This window comes from Triticum aestivum, chromosome 4A (genome assembly GCF_018294505.1).
Source record: "Triticum aestivum cultivar Chinese Spring chromosome 4A, IWGSC CS RefSeq v2.1, whole genome shotgun sequence".
Classification (NCBI taxonomy): Eukaryota; Viridiplantae; Streptophyta; class Magnoliopsida; order Poales; family Poaceae; genus Triticum; species Triticum aestivum.
The window spans coordinates 669,932,535-669,955,320 of record NC_057803.1 but is presented as its reverse complement, the minus strand read 5'-3'; the positions used below and the strand labels follow the sequence as shown (position 1 = coordinate 669,955,320).

The window sequence follows — 22,786 nt, the reverse complement described above, 5'->3', positions numbered from 1 at the left end:
GAGGAGTCAAAGGCAGATGGCCTGTCCTATTCACCCATCAAGGTGCCTGTTCTAATTTGGCAAGGTTTTATTGATTGCGCGTATCTTGCATATGTTGTCTTGCATTTCTTCTACTTTGTTGCACCACCATCTGCTTAGTTTACTCATCATATAACTCGAGATGCCATGCCCATCCATTATCAATACATATTCCATCTGTCGTCATACCATGTTTTTCCACTCAAATGCTGTTCTTGTGCATCAGACTTCAAAAAGGAAGAGGGTGATTGCCAAACCTGAAGGAGCACCAGCAAAGTCATTGAAAAACATGGTGGTGCCGGAGAAATCAGACAGAGCCCCACTTATATTTGTTGTAAAACCAGTGACACAAAACATATGACCGACTCCAGCAAACTGTACCCATACTTCACTGGCCACACCACTAGCCCCACCACACAGGACCTGCACTCCAGCAAAAGGTATACCGATTTCATTTGCCATAGCACCAGCCGTACCACAGAAAAATCCCACTCCAGCAAAAAGTACAGCAAGTCCACCGACCGAAGACCTATCCCAATTGCAGAGACGGCCAATTCCTGCAGATTGGAACCCCATTCCATTTATTCCCAGTTTAAAAGATAATGCTTTCAATGTTGTTAGAGACTACGTGCATATATTCCCATCATGGGAAGATTATAGTGAAGACAAACACCATTTTCACATCTTCCTGTCCAACTTACGTGTAAGTGCTATTATTCATGGTTATTATTTTCCTGTTTTCTGCTGATCGAACACATCAATGATTTACATTACATTGTTGTAACTAGGTGAGGGTCAATCTGGATAGTCATGACGAGCAAAGCTTGCTTGTGCTTTTCAAGGAAGCATTGCAGCAGTATCAGTGTTACCCGAGGAAATCACACTTTGATGGCAAGTCTATAAACGAATTTCCGGTGAAGTCTGTTGTGCTAAATTTAGAAGACATTGAATGGAAAAACCTTGTTATGCACTGGTCTCGTTCCCAGGATGAGGTACTGTCTATGAAATCACATGACAATTTGAACTTCTACTTTTCTGCATGTGCCTTATGGATCTTTTTTGCAGGAAATCAGCTCAAAGAAGAATTCCGGTTTGAAAAGAACGACATGATATCGCAAATATGCTGCCTGCTACTTTGCTCTTGTTAGTACCTGTTGTCCTGTATCACTGTACTTGCATACATACCTGGTTCATTATGTGACAGTAGTATGCATGATAGCTTGCTTATCTATTGTTCGCTCCAAATTATCTGATCTGTATGAATGGTTAATTAGTGTAGAATATATACAATGCCAATGAATTTTTTTAGCTCTACATTGTTCTTGTAAGTACATGCTGTCCTTTATCAGTGTACTTATATTGACAGGTAGTTGTTCATGTACCATCACTCTGCAGCTTATTTTCCTTTGCCCTCCATTTTCTACACATCAGATCTATATTTACTCTTACCATAAGGTGGGAACTGAAGAAGTTTAGTTGTGCATTGCTCTTGGCTATGCCTTTTGCCTGTATCGCTGCACATACATTTATAGCTACTTGGTTATGTAGCATCACTCTTCATCTTATCTTAAATATTCTCCATTTTTTTCGTATATTATCACATCTATATTTACTCTTAACAAAATGTAGAATAAAGGCAATAAAGATTCTGTGCTAAACTTCTTGAATTGCCCCCCCCATCAGCATGGACAAGGGCTTTATAGAGCCTGTCTTCACCAGTAATGTAAGTTTTTCCTTCTCAATCCTTCAAACTTTGTTGTGTATATTTGGTTAGGCATGACTGCAACAACTATTTATTTTTGGTGTTTGCATCAAATTGCATGTTTAAAGTTTATTATGTAGTTCATAAACAAAAGTTTGTCCTTCTCAATTTAAGTTTTCAGTTGTACAACCAAGTTCCTTCTTCATACCATGTAAATTAAACTATTCAGAGCAAGTGATCTTCTTTTGCACTGCATGTATGCTTCTGTTCTTCATCCGTAATCCAGTGGTGTGGTGAACTTACCCACTACAGCACAATGTCATATTCTGCAATGTCTTAACTATGAACAATGTCATATCATTCTACTATTATTTAAACCGTCTCTTTATTTGCCAATCTGAAATGGGATAAATTGACAACACACTAACCATTGATACTTATGAGTTCTTGATCTGTAATCCAGTGGTGTCGTGAAGCTGCCAACTCCTTCACAATGTCATTTACTGCCATGTCTTGACCTGAACAATACCATATTGTGTTAATGTAATTTTAAACTGTGTCACTTTATTCGTCAGTAAGAAATGTGATGAATTGTCAGCACTGATACTTTTATGTGCGAAACCTGTCATCTGTCTGCTTGTTTATCTTTCAGAGTGAGGAAGATTAAGTGTTAAACAAGCGCAGTCTCGTCAGCTTGCTCAGCTGCTTGCGCTGCAGCTCCCCAGCAGGGCTAACCTTTCTTGAGCTCTATTGAAGTGTTGTCCGTTTTGTATATTATTTTGTCGGTGTGTTTATTTGCACTGGTGGCGATCTTTGATGCCCAGTGTATGGAATCTGCTGTCTGCTTGTGCTTTATTATCATAGTGGCGAACTTTGATGCCCAGTGGATGTAATATGCCGTAATTTCTTTATTGTATAGTCTAGGTTTTTTCTTATTCACGATGCTGCAGTTATTTTACTGTATATATGTCCTGTCTTCGCAGTAAACTGGCCAAACCGTAAAATTACGGTACATAATCGGGCCGTCATGCAATCACGATGTATGATCCGCATCATGGGCCCTATCAAACTGGCCCACTAGTAGATTCGGGCCTTTAATAGGTCGAGTAACCCTCGGCCCTCTTTTCGCAAGAAAACTCAATGGGCTTTTAGGAGCCTGAGAAGTAGGCTGGGCCTGCAATGTGCCGAATAGCTCACGGGCCGGCGGCAGCCCGAAATGGACCCAGACCCATGATTGTGAGAATCAATTCACGGGCTTTTAACATGCCAAAGTTGTCTTGGTCCTTGTTTGGCCCAATCAGATATCTGCTGCGAGCAGGCCGGATGCAAATCGGGCCGTAGTTAGGCCCAACTATATGACGGGATTTTAAGAGGCCGAAATTAATATAGGGCCGAAATGTTAAATGGGCCGTTAAAAGGCCGAAACTAATATCAGGCCGAATTACTAAATGGGCCTTTAGCAAGTGGGCCCAAAAGCATAGTGTCCAGTCAACGAGCCGAATCTGATATGGGCCATAATTGAGCGCAAAGCCTCTTAAAGGGCCGGACCTGATCTGGGCCGTGATTTGGCCCAGAAAGTGGGAGGCTTTTAACGGGCCGGATCTTATATGGGCCATTATTAGGCCCGTAACGTGGCTGGCCATTAATGGAACGGATCAATTATGGGCCGACATTTGGCCCAAAACATGGCAGCCAGTTAATGGGCCGGACTACTAGGGTCCTCAAAATCTTGTGGGCCTACAGCTGGGCCGGCCCATTAATGTCGGCGCAATCTTGTGGGCCATTAGCTGGGCCGACCCATTATGATCCGCAAGAATTTTATGGGCCTTTACCTGGGCCGGCCCATTATGGCACACAAAAATCTTGTGAAACTTTACGTGTGCCGGCCTATTATGGCCCGCGAAATCTTGTGGGCCTTTAGCTGGGCCAGCCCATTATAGTCCGCAAAATCTCGCGGGCCTTTAACTGGGCCAGCCCATTAAGAGCCGCAAAATCTTGTGGGCCTTTAGTTGGGCCGGCCCATTTAAACTTGTTGGGCCGTGCCACGTGTCGATGTATCATAGGCGCCTTCTGTCCAATGAGTGGATGACATCTGTTCCAATGATGAGCTGACACATGTTTCCTCCAACCAATGATGATTTTACACGTGGAAAATCCCCATTGGTCGGGGCTGTTAACGGGTTATCGGATCCAAAACCGACCCGATAGCTTCGACATTCCGTTACGGTGGATGCCACGTGTCGGTCACCCTTGACGAAAGCACTTCCGTGACGCGCGATTTATTATCATGGAAGTGGACACTTCCGTGATGATAATTTTGGTAATGTCATGGAACACTTCTATGGCAGCACCGGTATGACTATCTTGATTCTGTCATAAATTTGTCATGGATGTACATGCATGACAAAAAACGCGACCTACTGTGACAAACACGTATCATCACGGAAGTGTATTTTTTTGTAGTGTCAAGAGTCAAACGATGAACATGCTCTTCCTCAAGAGCATTGGAGAAATCCGATATCTCATTGGCATAGTCATGACTATGACCTTCCATCTTAGAGATGGTTTCTTCATGAGCCTCGATCATGTCATTGGCTTCACCAAGTTGTTCCAAGAGAGCAACGAAGTGCTTCTTGGATTTGCCCTTGAGCTTACTCATAAAAGACTCAAATTAATTTACTTCCTCATTAGACCCCTCACTTTCATCAATGCAATCCGTCAAGGAAGGATTAGTAATGATGGTAATTTTGATGTTGGGGGTTACCTTGTTGGTGGCTTTGGCCATGAGGCACTTGGCGGTGATGTTCTCATTGGGTGAATCGAAGAGAGACACCCGTGGAGTTGTGGCAATGGCAACGGAGGCCATGGCCATGGCTTCACTATCTTCATCATCATCATCATCATCATCCTCATTGTATTCTTCTTGTGCCACAAACCCTTTGGTCGGAGTCTTCTTGGTGACACTACAAAAAAAGACACATCCGTGACATTTTGCGCCGAATGATTTTTTTTCTGTCATACTTATGACACTTCTATGATGATAATTGTGACAAAATCTGGTATCATCATAGATGTGGTGGGCTCCTACTTCTTTGACAAAAAATCATGACAGAAAATGGGCTTTTCGTCCTGGGCGGGCCGGAGACGCATCTGCATGACATTCTTTGGGCCGTCCATGACGGAATAAACCGTGGTAGAAGCGAGGGCGAGGAAAATATCAGGGAGTTCCCGGTTACGGTGGGTGGTCGGGGGCCGAGCGATGCTCGTTTCTCTCGTACCATACGCGCGTGGGTGCGAGGCGTTGGGCTCTAACTGAAACCGAGCGAGGCGTCGCCTAACTGAACCGAGCGATTGCACTGCAGGCTACGCGTTACTGAACCCGAGCGATTGAGCGATTCCTTCACTACTGCTGCTAACTGAAGTCGATCGATGTTGCCTCTGGATGAACAGTGAGCGTTGCTGGGGGGTTGGATGAACAGTCCCCGTTGGGGGTTGGATGAACAGGATCCCGTGGTGTTGCCGCTAGATGAACAGGACCTCGATCAATCGAGCCGGTTGGGCGTGGATGAACAGGACCCCGTGGAGGGATGGATGAATAGGACCCCGTGGAGGGAAGGTTGAACAGTAGCCGGTGGAGGGTTGGTTGAACAGTAGCCGGTGAGAGCTGGTTGAATAGTAGCCCATGGAGGGGTGGTTGGAAAGGAGCCCGTGGAGAGGGCTGGTTGAACAGTAGATGGTGGAGTAGTGCGCGGTGGAGGCTGGATGAACAGGAGCCCGTGGATGAATAGTGGCATGTGGAGGTGGGAGGAGGTCCACGGTGGATGAACAGTAGCCCATGGAGGATGGAGGAGGTCGATGGTGGACATGAACAGTATCCCGTGGAGTCCCGTTTTGCGGTACGCCACACCCCTCCTGATGAACAGGAACCCCATTTCGACCGTATCGCTCCAACACAAGTCCGTTTCCTCCGTTTTGCGGTACGCCTGTCAGATATCGGGTTTTGGCAAAACCCTTAAGGTTCGAACACTTGGGTGCGCACGAAGATTTCCCCCTATCGAATCTCGCTCTCTCTGCCTCGTCGTGATCCCTAGGCTTAACTAAACGAAATCTCAGCACAAGAGACACGAGGTTTATACTGGTTAAGGCCACCATTGTGGTGTAATACCCTACTCCAGTGTGTGGTGTGGTGGATTGCCTCTTGGGCTGATGATGAACAGCACAAGGGGAAGAACAGCTTCCTGAGGCGAGGTGTTCTTGTGTGTTGTGGTTGGTTCTGCTCAGGGTTTAATTGGTCGATCCCTTCTATGGTGGTGGCTATTACTATTTATAGAGGCCCTGGTCCTCTTCCCAAATATTGAGTGGGAAGGGATCCAACAACGGACATTTTGAAAGGGGACAACTAGTACAGGCTATCCTGACTAAAGGTGGCCTTCCCCTGCCAAAGGCTTTGGTGATGACGCCGTCTTGGGCTCCGCAGTGACCTCCATCTTGCCATCCTGCTAGTCTTGGTCTTGTTGCACCGATATGGAAACCTTTGCCTGATGCCTTGGTACTCCGCGCATGCGCTTGCCCCCTTAGCACCAAAGGGGAAACTAGCACACTGCGCGCGCTGGCGCCCGCCTGGCGCCCACCTGGCCTTGGTTGTTATGGCTTGCGTCATGGGAACCTTGCGAGGTACCCCTTTGCCCTGATGTCTTTGCCTCCCTCGTGAGCCTGCCTGACGAGGCCGCTCCTGAGGAGGCCTTGCATCGTCCGCCCCGCGAGGCTTGGCCCCTCGCGAGGGTCTTGAATGCTTTGCTGATGAAGTTGGGCCGCACTGGTCCACTGGTGGAGCCACGTCGCGGGCCGCAGGCAGGCAAGTCTGGGGACCCCCATTCCCAGAACACCAACAGTAGCCCCCGGGCCCAAGGCGGACTCGGACTTGGCTTGGCGGCAAAGTCAAGGGGTAAGTAAGGAGCGCCGCGGGCCCCCAAAGCCTGCGGCCTTGGTTGACGTGTGGCGACTGATTAGACGTGGGCGTCTCCGCTTCCCCATGTCACTTCGGCAACTACACGACTTGACGAGTCCTTACTGCATGCAAAAAAGGTTATCATTACCTGCGATCGTGGAGGTCGACGGTCGGCCTCCTTTGGGATATAAACAAGGAGGGGCGCAAGCCCTCGTCGCCCATCTCTTCCCATTCCACTCGCTTCTTCTTCCTTGCTCCGCCTCCAATTTCGATACCAATGGCACCGATCCGCAGATTCTCGTCCCAGGAGAAGGGAAAGACCCCCCGGGAGGGGCCTGATCCGCTTCCACCGAAGAAGAGGTCGGTCCATATCCGCGATGGGGTCACGTTGTTGGAGATGACGAGGCCTTGGTATGAGTGGCCGCCTCCTGGGTACCCACTACCCTTGCACGCCCAAGCTGGGGGCTCAGGGGAGAGAGGCGGCGAACGGTGCCGCCAGCGCTGCAACCATGGTCGGTGACAGTGTCCTGGACTAGGGGGTACTCACCACGTCATCTCTCGATCTGTTAGGTTGGGCCGATGACCCCCATGGCCGTATACTCATGGGCCAGTCCGGACAGTTACCGCATACAAGGAAGATTCCGCAAGACTTGGCGATCAAGACAAGGACTCTTCCCCCACCGGCGTATTCGGCTAGGACTCTTGTTATCCTAGGCCTCTGGTGCATTATATAAACCGAGGCCAGGCTAGTCGATAGACATAAACAACAATCATACCATAGGCTAGCTTCTAGGGTTTAGCCTCTCTGATCTCGTGGTAGATCAACTCTTGTACTACTCATATCATCAATATTAATCAAGCAGGAGTAGGGTTTTACCTCCATCGAGAGGGCCCGAACCTGGGTAAAAACATCGTGTCCCTTGTCTCCTGTTACCATCCGCCTAGACGCATAGTTCGGGACCCCCTACCCGAGATCCGCCGGTTTTGACACCCACATTGGTGCTTTCATCGAGAGTTCCGTTGTGTGTTCGGGAAAAGGTCGATGGCTCGCCTGCAAATCAACTGCGACTTTGGCATCTTCGTCACCAGCTCGACTGGTCACCTTGGTTCGACCGAGGACTGCGCCCTACCTCTGATCGTCATGTTCGGACGAGGGCCTTCATCAACATGAGCTCCGATCTCTATCAAGATCATGGAGGAATCATCCAGGGAGCCCGGGGGCTCAACGTCAACATTGCCCTCGGGCGACCGTGCTGTTTTTCTGGACAGCAAACTTGTGTCCGCCATCACCGCCTCCTCGAGCGTCCGTTCGACGATTGCTTCGGTGGAATAGTGCAGAACCGAATCTACAACAACCCAGGAAAATTTCGTCGAGTTCCGATGGAGGAATCTCTGGCAATCCGCGACATACCGGAGCCTTGTCAAATCTGAACGAGGATCTGGACGAGTTTAGGGCGTGGTGTCCAGATTCTAGCTCGGACGTCCTTTGGAAGATCCAACTGTTGATCGGCTGCGGAATTCCAATATCTACCACCTCCCAAAATTTCAGCTCGATCCGACCGTCCAAACTCTGGGAACCTTCCGATTAGTGCATCACTTTTCGGATCTGTTTTCTGCGCGAAAATGAATTCGACCCGAGTTCGTCTTTTTTATGAATGGGAATTCGGACATCCTTTTTGAAGGAAGTTTTGTATGGGGTATCGTGTTTTGGTTCCCGAACACATCCCGTTAACCTCAAAATCTTTTGAACATGATCTTCAACATCATGCTGGTGTCAAACCAGTCCGGCAATATTGCTCTACGGCCGCCGACCTGCGCTAGACACGTCGTCACTTTGTTGAGCCGCGCTCAACTTCTTCGAATCATCATCTCGGCAAGCCGAACAAGAGTCCGGCATTGTGAAGGATAAATCATCACCAACATCGCCGCCCCACGAATTACACGGAGCGGGCACACCTGCATCGCCGCACGGTCGCTTCATCAAGCCGGCATCAACCATGTCATGACCTGCATCGGCAGGGCCGCACTGTTGCTTCTTCAAGCTGGTGTCCATCACGCTGACCTACTTCGACTCATCGGCTGGCACCGAGGCTTCACCACGTTAGCTAGACTGGGGGCTTCATCATTTCTTCTTCAACCTACTCCGGAGACTTCGGCGTCGCTGGCCGACCAGCTCCGTCACGTTAGCTGGACCGAGGGCCTTGCCTCATCGAGCCAACCTTTGCCAGCATCGCCATGCCGTTGCTTTATCGCCCATCAGATGATAGGTGTGCGGATCGAGTCCCAATTTTGGGAATCACCTTTCTTCGGATTGCTACAACAAATAAGCCAGGTGCTATTAACCCTAGTAATTTTTTTGCTTGTTTGGGTTCATTTTTCCCAACGAATTATTACTCTAGTTTGTCCATCATATGTACGCAAGTCTATCAAATGGTGGCCGCATTAACGACGGTCGCGTGGTGGTTCGCTCAGTTTTCGTACATAGTCCGGCGAACGCCGCATCCGGAACTCGAACCGACCTGTGAATTCAGGCCTTGCCATGCCTTTACCGCATCATGCCGCCGCCCTGCATCGACTTTGACTTCGGCGCCAGGCCATATTTCTTTTATTACTCACTTTGCATAAATTATTTGTTATGCAACGATTTTTATTATTATTATTACTATTATCTCCGGTTTGCACTATTTTTTGTGCACAGGAAAATGATCCAGCCGGACTATATTCTTTGGCGTCACCTCGGTTGGACGGGGGGCTTCGTCAACACTTCATTACCCCATGCCGGGGACTTCAGCATCACCCTGCCGTCCTGCATTGCCTATTCTATGTCACCACTTCGGAGTGTCGAGTTCTTTGCTCCGCCACCTCGGGACCGGCTTGGGGGATGGAACCTTGTCCCGTATCAAGCTCGGGCCACGTCATCAATACCGAACACATTAACCAGCTAAGTCACTTTCATGCTCAAAGCTTTAATTTTTAACTTGTGTTCGGCTCGACCAAGCATTATACTTTTTTGGAAAAAAGTTGCTCGTAAAAATTTCCTTGTCCAAACTTTGTTTGTGACGCGCAAATTCAAATACCCCGTTTACTTGGGGGCTTCCTTCATGAAGCTTTTTCCTCTTGCATCTGATTATACTTGTACGGCTTCGTTCCTTGTTCGTGTATTACACCACAATATGCACCATATTGACTTAAGCGATTTGCAAGCTAGGTTGCCTGGCTCCTATGCTTACCCCTACGTTCCCGATTGTTCGGCTAGGGAGTAAAGGGAGCACCTCTGCGATTGTCACGATCGGGTCACCCGAGCCGGACCTCAGACTGGGTGAAGCCGAAAGCTAGCGCTCTTATTGTTTTCAATCATGGTCGGCACACAACGGAACTCATGAGTACAAAAAATCTATTGCACAAGTCTCATAATAACAATGAGCCCCGAAGAAAGGTACCGGTGGGGGTACTATTTTCTTCGAAGATGCTTCTTACCCTTCGCAGTAATATAGCATAAGTTCCCCGAGCACGCTTTGTCTATTACAGCCTTATGGCCTGATTGCCTGGTTATTGGAAACACCATCGGTATTCTCGACAGATGGAGTACATAACACTTTTCGGTCCTTGACTGAAGAGGGAGAAGCCGACGGTCGGTTAAGACGCGTTTAAAGTTCGGTTGAACATAGATATGATATAAGTACTTCGGTACATCCAATCATTCTTTTACCCAAGTCACTTGGGGGCTCTTATGTTTATTTGCGCCGTTTTATAATAAGTGTTTTTCTTCTTAGTCATTGCAAAGTTATTATTATTATTTATCACTCCTTTTTTCGACACAAATGTGCGGTCACAAGCCGGGGAGCCTAATTTCTCTCTCAAAGCCGCTAGAGTTTAGTTTGCTAAACTGGCCTAGTAAGAAGTACTCCGCCTTCGGGATAGGAGGTTGAAGCCGTAGGCTGACCCGCTTGAAGTTTTGAGATAGGATGTGTCATGTTAAAGCACAACAGAAGCACCTTTTTTTTCTAAAGTCCATTTTTCGGATTGGCACCGAACACTTGATCTAGTTCGGACATTAACCATTTCAATAAGTTTTTTGGCTTTTCGAGCCCATGTCACTTTTAAACTATTTTTGTGTTTTCAACACAAGTCTCACAGTGCAACGCCGGACACCTTTAGAGATTCGGCAAAAACATTCTCGGATATTGCTATATATGCATCGGTTTCGAATTGTGTCTTCGGTCAATAGTTGGGTTGCCCGGCTCCTGCGCTTGTCTCCTACGTTCCGCTTTGTTCGGCTAGGTGTGCGAAGGGAGAACCACTGCGATTGTGCTTCCAGCTCACATGGTTAAGCACCTCAGTGGAGAAAGCCAAAAACTGACTGTCACAATAACCGTAAACTGGTCAGCGCTCCGATGACGGTGTTAAACGACGAGCCATTCATAACAGTGGCCGAAGTGTTTACGGCTTGACCTTGACTGTTGCCGAACACTACCGGGGGCTATTAACTCGCCTCCCAAACTAAATCCTCGATATTTTGCTCTTACATTAGAGCTGAGGTTTCATGATCATGCTTAGCATGACAACCCAAAGAAAGGAACCGATAGCGGGACTATTTTCTTTGGAAGACATTTCTTCTATTAAACAGTAATATAACATCTCTCTCTGTGTACCTTTGTTTATAAAACCGTATGGCCAGATTGCCTTGTTTGTTGAAAATCTTTGCCCTCATAAAGGCTTTATAAAGTAGGACAAACACTCCTCGGCTATTGGCCGAGGAGGTGGAAGCCGATGGTCCGTCAACAAAGTTTTGTACAATGCGGATCCGAGCATTAATGACGTAAAGTACTTGGATACATAGATTCATTACACATAATTTGTGATTTTACTATGGATATCGATCCTTAATTCGGCCACCCGTGCCCGCATTAAGGCTCGGGGGCTACTGGGCTTCGGGCTTATTATTTACAAATATTAAAGGGGCACATCGATCCCCTGATCTGGTGTTGCCACCCGACCAGTGTCTCGGGGGCTACTGCATTGCCTGTTCTATGCAGAAAATTTTAAGTGCAATACAGTTTTCGAGGCGATTTTGATCCTCAGGTTGGTCGGCCACACCCAACCTGAGTCTCGAGGACTGAGCACGCCGCTTTTTGTGTCCCGAAGTATTCTGCCGAGCTAGGACTTGATCCTCAGGCTGATTTTGCAAATCAACCTGAGTCTCAGCAGTTACTGGGATCAGCGGTCTTATGTCATCCTTCAGGTGCATCTCGGGTTTTAGACCGATACACACCTTGAGGGCTACTGGCTATGTATCTCATTAGAGAATAAATTGCATCAATAAAAAACATTGACCAAAAATCAGCCCATGGCCGAGGTGCTTAACCACCTCGGAAGCAGTTCAACATATAGCTCGGAAGCAAGTGGCTGGCTCCTTAAAGGGCATTCCCGGCATTAAGCTCGGCTAAACTCCTTCAACTTTTTTGAACCCAGATGATCTATGACATCTCGGATATAGTCCGGCGTTGGAGCTCGGACACAGTCCGGCGTTAGAGCTTGGATTCATTCCGGCGTTGGAGCTCGGAAGCAGTCCGACATTGGTGCTTGGCTGCAAAAGATACCTCGAACGCAATCTGGCGTTGGAGCTCGGATGCAAGAGGACACTGCCGCCCGGGAACAACTTCAAACCCGAGGTGTGGCATAAAAATAACAAGGCATTGATAAAGGCCAGAAACTTAAAGGGGCTCCTCGAATACCCGACGTGTAAACTCGTCGAATGCATTTCGGCGATCCTCAAGTTCGAAGATGAGAAGATGTTTTGAACCAGTTTTCAAGACCGACCACTGAAGATGAAGAACGGTTTGGAAGAATCAAGGAGCGTCCCTAAACTTTAAGACCGGTTCAGGGGGCTACTGACGGTGTCCTGGACTAGGGGGTACTCACCACGTCATCTCCCGATCTATTAGATTGGGCCGAGGACCCCCATGGCCGTATACTCATGGGCCAGTCCGGACAGCTACCGCATACAAGGAAGATTTCGCAAGACTTGGCGATCAAGACAAGGACTCCTCCCCCACCGGCGTATTCGGTTAGGACTCTTGTTATCCTAGGCCTCTGGTGCATTATATAAACCGAGGCTAGGCTAGTCGATAGACATAAACAACAATCATACCATAGGCTAGCTTCTAGGGTTTATCCTCTCTGATCTCGTGGTAGGTCAACTCTTGTACTACCCATATCATCAGTATTAATCAAGCAGGAGTAGGGTTTTACCTCCATCGAGAGGGCCCGAACCTGGGTAAAAACATTGTGTCCCTTGTCTCCTGTTAACATCCGCCTAGACACACAGTTCGGGACCCCCTACCCGAGATCCGCCGATTTTGACACCGACAGTCGGTGCACCATGGTGGCGCGCGCTGTCGCCCCTGGAGTCCACGCCGTGGACTCCTCTTGCGAGCTTGTGCTTCATGCGGCGATGCCTCCAAGCACCTGGATTTGCTTCCCTTCATTCTTCTCCATCGAGATGCCGCCGAGGGGGCCTCTCGAGCTTTGGCTGCAGCACGCCGACTGCGGCACTCCGGCGACTGAAGCGGAGGTTGAAGTCGTCTCTTCAGGCAAGGTCTTCATGACCCGAGGCTGGGGCGAGGTTGTCCGGGTCTGCTGAACAAAGGGCGCCCTCGTGATTCATTTCGATTATGATGGCGCTTCCACGTTGTTCTTGAAGGTCTTCAACACGGAGGGCCACCACTTGGAGTGCTGCCAAGGAGGAGGCAGCCAGGGTGTCGACGCGGCACGGGCTGGACCTGCCATCCGCTCTTCCAGCAACTCCCCTGGCAGCAGCAGCGACACTCGGGAGCCCAACAACTCTCCCAAGCTCTACGAGACTCCAGGGACGAGCAACGATGGCTACGCTCCCCCGAGCTCATACCGCGCACGGAGCAAGGCGGCAGCGTCGGGCCGTCGCCGCCACTGATCTGGATGGGGTTGGCGCCGGTTCTCCATGGCCCACTGTTGATGATGGCGTCGGCCATGAAGGCGTCCATATCTAGGGTTCCTCGAAGTTCTCTTCTTTTGTCCCCTGCGAGGAATCAAGCAATACCCCCGCAGGGCGTGTAAAAGGTCCGATATGTCTTTTATTGATGTTATCCTTATTATGAAATCGTTTGAGCGTTTGTCCTGTCTCGGCTTGGTTCCCCCTTTCTAACCTCGCGACGACTTGGTGCTCTACGCTGATAGGTCCTGGTCCCCAGGCAGGCTACAGCCGTCGCTGGTATGCCAGGTCGCGATGCCGTGGTCAAGGCTAGGAGGTGAGCGGCCCGAGGTCCAGTAAGAGCCCCGAGTCACGATGCTCGGGAGGTCCCCTTTAGCGTGCAAGCAGTCGCCGAGCAGTGAGAAAGGAAAGCAACGTTGCCGTTACAGGGTCGCACCAAATGAGAATTCTGCGCTGTAGTGATCAGCTGTTCCAGGCGTGAAACTTATCTTGGTAGTACGGAGTCGTTCCCTCGTGTTGCACTGTACTTGAGCATTGGCAGCTGTAGCATAGCTAGGTTGGCCCCGTGCGAGCCTTCCCTCTTCTTTCCTGCACTCTCCTTTGTGCTCTACGTCCTCAGGTCCCGGCCCTCGAGCGAGCTCAGGTGCTGCTGGTATGCCAGGTCGCGATGCCATGGACAAGGCCAGGGGGTGAGGGCTGGAGAGCCAGTAAGAGCTCCTGAGTCGCGATGCTCAGGAGCCCCCCTTTTAACGCGCAAGTGGATCGCATGGGAAAGAGAGGGAGCTCGTGGTGCCGCCTTCTGTAGTCCTCGGGAGGTTCCTGCAACCAGCATGAGAAAGGCATGGTTTGCCATTATGATCGCTGGCCGAGCATGGCTGCTCCGAGAGAGAGAGGGTGAGGGCACTAAGGGCCTGGTGAGGTGACGCGCGCAGAGCTGCCGCGAGCCAGAGCTTGACTGTTCAGATTTGTCGGTGCTGCAGGGACGGACCCGTGTGCAAGTGATGTGCCAGCCCCCAGTCAGCCCCTGCCCTGCCCCCCATCGCCGTCCGCTCCCAATCCACCCCTCCCTCGCCTTCACCGCACCCACCCACCCCCTCCCTCGCCTTCCCAGCCCTCGAGCTCCACCGTGCGAGGCGACAGGCAAGGCGGCGGGCAGAATCTGCTTCAACACAGGGCCGGCGAGATGCGAAACCAAGGCGCGACGGCGCTCGACCCCTCCACCCCCTCCACCTCTTCTTCCTCGGGTCGCCGCTGTCTTCCTCAACTTCGGCCACCTCTGTTGCTACTAAGTTGTCGCAGGGCCTCCTTGCGCCTCCCCGGTGAGCTCCGCCTCCTCTCCCCTCTTCCTTCTCGCGTGCCAAGAAATGCATAGCAATTATTTGCTTCACTTAGTCATTGATGGTCATTCAGTATGAAATTACAACCTACAGGTATTGGTTGGAATGTGTAACTACAATTTATAGGGGAAATGTTTGCAGTTAAGTTATGTGGTTGGAAAGATCATGTGTCATTAGAAACTTGGAAGCTAAAAACATTGCGATCCTCACCATAAGGATGATTATATCTTCCATGCCTGAATAGCTCTGCCTAAATAATAAATAGATAAAGGTAAAACTAAACCATGCTCAGTGATGAGATGATGTCAACTGACAACCAAAGCAAACTTGTTCATCATTACAAAAGCAAACTTGTTCAACATAACAAAAGCAAACTTGTTCAACCACATAACTACAAACTGAGACACAGTAGTAGGGGTCATCCCAATACCACAAACAACTCAATATCCCCAGTAGTAGGGGTCATCCCAATGATCCTCCGCCTCTTGCCAGAGCTCCAAACCTTCTTTGGTGATTTCGATTTTCTTCCATGCCTCGTAGGTGACGTACGCATCTTTTGCGGCGTACTCGATGAGCTTGTTTGGCAGTGGGCTGCCCCCCCATAGTAGGTGGTCCGAATTCCTATCGATCTTCCGCTTCATTTTTGAGTAGGATGGGTGGATGAGGCTGGCTGCAAACTCAGCCAAAGACTGCCACTTCTTTCCATTGTTTGGAACTCTCCATTTGCGCTGCAAGTTGACGTACTTGTCGAGGTTGATCTCCAAACCAGACAACTTCAGCTTCTCCTTGTCGCCTCTAATGCAGAAGCCAACAAAGGTGTACAGCCTCTTCTCCTGCAGGAGCAGGCGGAGTTCCTTGGGCCTGCATCAAATTAATCTGGTGCATCAAATTCATCTACTTCAAAAACTTCAGAAACTACATAATTAAAATGGGTTCAGTTGAAGCAAAATTCAGTTAAAATAGCATCTTCAGTTCTGACCAAAATTCAGTTAAAACAGTATGATCACAACAACTACTAAATGATCACAACAACTACAAGACAACATTCTGTATGATCAAAACAGCAAGCATAACATCTCAATGATGTATTTTTTTGCAATCTTTTGCATTACAAGACAACATTCATAACAGCTACTAAATGATCACAAAAACTTGTAGACAACATTCTGTATGATCACCAAAAAACTACTAATTAGGCAGAAACTTCATAACTTCAGAACTAGTATTGCATCTACTTCAGAACTTCAGAACTATTCATCTACTTCAGAAACTTCAGAAACTTCAAAAACTTCAGAAACTACTAATTAAAACGAAACTTCAGAACTTCAGAAACTTCATAACTTCAGAACTAGTATTGCATCTACTTCAGAACTTCAGAACTATTGCATCTAGTTCAGAAACTTCAGAAACTTCAAAAACTTCAGAAACTACTAATTAAAACGAAACTTCAGAACTTCAGAAACTTCAGAACTTCAGAACTAGTAGTGCATCTACTTCAGAACTTCATAACTATTGCATCTACTTCAGAAACTACTAATTAGACAGAAACTTCAGAACTGGATGTTTTTACCATTTGGTTGCCGCGGTGATGTGGTATACCAGGACGAGATCCTCCATGCATAACTGCAGAACTACAACAATTTGCGGAGGTTTGTCTTCCCTGGTATACTCGACATCAACGCCGATATTCCGAGAAAGAATGCCGCCGAGCCTCCTCCTCATCTTGCGGATCATCTTGCCGGCTTCGTCTGGTTTGCTGGTGCATACGACATCCAGCGGCTCCTTCAGGTGGATATCAACCTTGAGCGGCACGGTGTAGTCCCGCTTCTGCCCCAGGGACCGGAACATCGTCGTCGACCACCAGCGGCTCCTTGCCAGATGCCTTACCACGGTGATGCTTGGCAGACGGAGGGAAGTTGCTCCATGATGCCTCCGCCATTCTCTTGGCAGACGAAGGGGAGTTGCTCCACGATTCCTCCGCCATTGCCCTCCTGGCCAGCGATGGTGGAGGCAGAGGGGAGTTGCTTGATGCTGGAGGCAGAGGGAGGTAGAGGGAGGAAGATGGAGCGACAATGGAATGAGGAGGGAGGCAGAGGGAGGAAGATGGAGCGGCAATGGAATAGGAGGGGAGTTACCTCGACATGGGAAGAAAACCCCCTCTGTGTCGTGGGGAGTTGCCAGTGGAGGGGAGACGTGGGGAGTTGCCTCGAAAACTCAAACGTCCTTCCCTTTGGAGGGGAGACGTGGGCCCTCGAAAACTCTGGAGGCGAGACGTGGGCCCTCCTGTTTCTGAAACGTCCAGGAGGGGAGACGTGGGCCCTCCTGTTTCTGAAAACTACACCTATATCTGATAAAACTGAAGGTGTTCTTCAGTAGCTGATTAAAATTCAGTTAACAACAACATCAGTAAAATTCAGTTAATTAACTGAAGAAGAGAAGAGAGAAAGTAGAGAGCAAGAGGAGTACTTGCATTAACTGAAATGTTTTACTTTAAACTTGCATGCATTCTTTGCTTGTTTATATTCATTCTTGTAAACTGAACATGCTCATCTATCTATCTATCTATCTATCTATCTATCTACCTACTTAAGTATGTATGTATGTATGCATTGTATTTTTATTTCCTTTGGAAAGTAAAGTTTATTTCCTGGCTGGCTGGCATGATGGCTCATGGATCCCTCAGCTACAGCTACAGTTGGAGCTCAATCTGATCTCATCTGAAATGAATCTATAAATACAGAGTGTAGTTAGTTACAGAGTAGCAGAAATAGTTGCTGGATGCAGTTACTTGCATGGGCCTGGCTGATGAAGAAAAACTTTATATATATTCATACTGATGTTGACTCTATAATCATACTTATTGGACATGTTTTATGTGTTGATCCATCAATTGATCACATTGAGAAAGACCATTGTGTCTCCGACCATTTTGCAAAGGTCATGTCTCCGACCATCGTGTCGTGATGAATTTGCAGGTACCCCGAGAGGCCCTTGAGTTTGTCGGAATGTTGATTAACTTCCGTTCCGGCAAATTTGGGTACTCCATATGTCCTATTTTCAGCAAAGGTCATGCTGAAATTTTCCGTGAATTTTAGCATGACTTTGCTAAAAATAGGACATATGGGGTACTTGCGACTAATGCATGGGCCGGGGTAGCTTAGTACTTAGTTAAGTAGGATCAACTGCCCCGCCATTCTTGCTGCATTAAACCATAGGTGGCAATAGAGCCAAGTGATTAGGCCCAACTTAGAATTCTCCTTAGCATCGATAAACCCTAGATGATAAACCCAATGCATCGGTGGTTCGGGCAGCAAGCAATTCTGGGAGCTGTCCCAGGAGATGGAGGAACAACCTCACCGCTATGAGGACGCCACGGAAGACACCGATCCTGATTACACAACCCCTAGTGGCGTCGGGGATGACACCACTGATGGTACCGCCGAGGATGCCACCACTGATGATGGCGGCGCACACACAGACGGCAGCCAATCGAAGAAGCGAAGGAATGACCGGCGTCCGAATGCGCTCCGCACCGTCAAGGAGGAATTCACTCAAGTACAAGGGTAAGGTTCCCGGAGTCTACTACGACTGGGAGGAGTGTCGGAGACAGGTTCACTGTTTTAGCGGTAAAAGTTACAAAGGGTACACCACTAGGGCGGAGGCCGAATCTAGATATGCCCGCTATCTAGCGGGAGAGAGGAGGGAGCGTTGGAGGAACCGGATGAGGACCAGTTTGATCACGATGATGCTCATCGTGATGACCACAACTCTCTTTTATGTGATGGTAGTTTAGATGATCGATGGCGACTTGTAATGTGAAGACAAACTCGATACTCGCGGTCTTGAGACTTGTACTATCTTTGTTTGGTCTTTTGAATTCGGAGACTAATATGATGAATTGTATTCGGAGACTAATCTTCTATTGTATTCGATGAATCTGATGTTGCTGTGTGCTGCTGTCTATATTCTGTCCAATAATATATTTTGTAACCTGTGCAAAAATCAGAAAAGCAAAAAAAAACCAAATATTCATACTAATGGCGCATCAAGGCAGAGTGCGCCATTAGTATGCCAAAGGATACTAATGGCGCATCAAGGCAGAGTGCGCCATTAGTGTGACAAAGCACATGGTTACATATGGCCCCCCGGGAGGCATACTAATGGCGCATGGAGTTACACACTAATGGCGCACTGCCAGGTGCGCCATTAGTATACCAGATACTAATGGCGCACCAGTGGTGCGCCATTAGTAAAAAATTCTAATGGCGTGCTACTAATGGCGCACCGGTAGTGCGCCATTAGTAGGCAAAACCGGTGCGCCATTAGTAGGCCTTTTCCTAGTAGTGACATCTGTATCTTGACAAATCTAAGACAAGAATTTTGGGACAGAGGGAGTAGTTGAAAGTAATCTATAAGAAATCAGTGTCAACCTATCGCATGTTTTGGTCAAAAGAGGAATTTAGAACCGTCATTTGGCACAGAAAAATCACATGCAAGATCACCTTGAAAGTTGTACTACTAGTACTAGTACTGCGTGTTAGATGAAAAAACACGATCAAGATCGAGAAAAAGATCATCAAGAAGAGATATTACCTGGACTTGCTTAATGAGGGATCCCAGAGAGGGGGGCTTGGACAGGGCGATGGCTTTGAGCTTGTCTGCGGTAGTCTCGGCGGGGTGCTTGCGCTTCTTCGTACCATGATCCTAGACGGTTTTGGCTAGAGCCATAGACATCACGTCGGCCGGTGCTCCAATGTCCATCCAACAGAGGAAGTTGAGAGAGAAGAGTGAAATAAGGAACAAGATGAGGGAGAAGCAAAGAGAGTGGGGGTTTTCTTCAAGAGAGGAAGCTAAGAGAGAAGAGTGAAATGATGGTTGCTTCGTCCGTCCAACTTACTGCTGGAAAGGAGGGGGTTTTGTGATTTGACAGCTCATTGGGCATTACTGCGGCACTTCGATCGGGGTAGTCTACCGTCACTCTACTACGGAGTAATTTAGTGCATGGTTGGTGGAACCCGATGCTGGCTGTCCCACACGTCGGCAAAAGTGAGTAATTTAGTGCATGGCTGGAGGAGGATCCACATGGTAGAGCGTGTCCACTGTTTTTCTGAAGAAAAAAAATGATTACATCAAGCGTTTCCACTCTTACGATGGAGGAGTGCGAAACACGACATCCACTTGAACATACACAGTGCTCCTACCACTAGGCATGTGCCGTGGTTCATACGTCAGTACTACATAATCTAGTTGCTAGTGTAGTAAGATATGGAGATAACAAATGATGTTGTGCGCATGTCAACTATATGAATAGTAATGTAGTAACATAGTACCGCTTTTTTGACAGTCTGGTCGAGAATGAACGGTGAGATCAATGTTAACAGAACTAGGTCTACAACGCACGAAGAGTACGGTGCTACAGTACTCCATGAAACATGAACCATATGAAGCACGAATCAGGGTTAGGCAGGCTGTATGAAGGGTGCACGGGATGGGAGCAAAAGTTCCCTTCTCGACCCACTTTTTGGTGTTTGGCAGAGTGCATGAAGGGTCCATGATTCCACACGTAGGTTAACACAAATACACGAAGAGGGAACAACCATATTGAGATGAGAATGCAACCAAACACACCCACACGCTTTGTGCTACAGTGACTGATCTGCACCGTCTGAGTTTGATCCAACGGTCATTTTGCGCCTCGACATGGACATGCGCATGTAGAGGGTGCCTAAACACCAATGAAGTCCCTCTGCTTCTCGAGGCGCATGACGTTGGTGATGCAGGGTGCAACCGCCCGTAGAGCCCGCTCCCGGTCGACGGGAGCCAGCTCGTCAAAGACGGCGTCCAATGGTGTGGCACCCCGGCTCAGAGCGACCGGCTTAACTTGCATTGCCACCCCAGAGACCTTGTCTTCTGGCAACACACAACAACTTGGTACAGAAAAACAACCGCTTTATTCATGCTAGCGGAGCATAGTATATATTACAACGGATAGCGAGGCCAGGCGGCACACACAGTGCAGCTGAACAATATGTACATTATTTAGTGAACATAAAGGGGCCTCGATCATGACAACTACGCGGCAGCGAAACAACGTCATAGTGGAACTCCATAGCACGGGGACACCGATGTGGACACGATCTAGACTCGAACGACATTCCTTTCCGACGAGACTTTCCTGAAATCTGGCATGACACACCAGGTCAGTACATTGAATGTACTTGCAAGCTCACAACAAGCATAAACATAATGACAAACAATATCATGATATTTAACCATTTAACAACAATGCAACAATATATCCAACATGTTATGAATATTCTCAACTAGTACTCGTCCCATGGACTGGCTTACCGAACACGATCATTTCCAGACCCCAAACTTGACGATCTCAAAAACAAACTCGTGATCCTTACGGGGATCACAACCCGACCAATACATGGCCCATGATCCTTACAGCGATTACAACACGACTAATACATGGCCCATGATCCTTACGACGATCACAACCCGACCAATACATGGCCTGACACAACACGATGTCCTCACTGCCATCCTCAGTGCAAGCTTAGTGTGCATATTTATTAAGTGTTGACCCATGGTGTACACTACTTTCGAGCGTGTTCGTAACCGTGAACTCGGCTATCGCTAGATTAATACACTCTGCAGAGGTTAGTACACTGTACCCACACTACGGAACCCATGGCCTTGCACTCTCATTCGGGTGAACCAACGGCATTCCGACGAAACCACTTCATTGTCATGACACTCTCCCGTCCACTCCGACTCAGTCCCCATCGGGCTAGTCCTGGGTGGCCTCGTGTCTACCTCCAGACACCTCGACCACCGTCGTGGCCACGATCCACTATGGGACCCGGTACCAAAACTTAACTTAACAACGAGCTCACAAGGTTATGTCTGCTTACCGGGCCAGGGTACACCACGCCCATAACCTTCCCTAGATGGAGGCACTGACCAGAGGCACGACAATGAAACGCATTAAGGCCGTCTCATACCGGCAAATGTGGTTGCACTGGGAAAAACTCGTTTCAGCGGCACCATGACCCAGTCAACAACATATTCACGTTGAGTTACTTATCAGGTTCAACTTAAAGTGAAAATAACCGGTGTCATAATGCCATGCTATGCATCACTAACACATGCATCACATAACCATGAAAATAACTAAATCAACCACGCTCCCACGGAGCCATCATCAACTCAAGATACTCCTCTGGTTAAGATCAAACCTCACTTAAACCAAAATTATTTCTAGCAATCTCATCATTTTTCATCATGCAAGAATAATAATTAAACTAATTATTAACCTCCATGACCATATCATTTATTCATTACTCATAACTAAGTTCTTTTTAGCTTATTAACAAGATTTACTTCAAACTTTTTGTAAATCAAGCATTTTTACATGACAAGCATCTCACAGAATATAATTATCATATAAATAATTTAAATGCATGAATAATCATAAGTTCAAGTAGGAAAATCACAAATATTGAAGTGGCACTATGAAAATGTTGTTGTGTCTTGCCTTAGTGCTGATGAGGTTCACAAATCTCCTGGTGATTCTCAAGTCAAGCTTGCTCTTCTGAAAATAAATAAAACCACAAAAAGAAAACATCAAGAAACCTTCTGAAATTACCAGAAAATCTAGACAGCAAGGAAAAATCCCATCTTTTGGGTGATGTTAGATTTTTGGACAAAGAACATAATGCAAAAAGAATCAATGCATTTGGACTTATAGATAAAAAATTGTGGCTGTTTGAAGCTTCCTAGCTTTAAATGAATTTGAAATA

At 47.8% G+C, this 22,786-nt stretch overlaps 1 protein-coding gene across 1 annotated transcript in view; it reads right to left on the bottom strand.

Annotated features, from left to right (window-relative positions):
• LOC123084237 (uncharacterized) overlaps positions 1–16,823 on the bottom strand; it is a gene marked incomplete at its 3' end in the record, with an annotated part of 103,000 nt that extends 86,177 nt beyond the window's left edge. Inside the window, 3 exon segments of the mRNA XM_044505946.1 lie at positions 15,186–15,225; positions 15,465–15,836; positions 16,645–16,823. Of these exon segments, the coding sequence (XP_044361881.1) occupies positions 15,186–15,225; positions 15,465–15,836; positions 16,645–16,823 (591 nt within the window).
• Between the last annotated feature and the right edge of the window lie 5,963 nt (positions 16,824–22,786).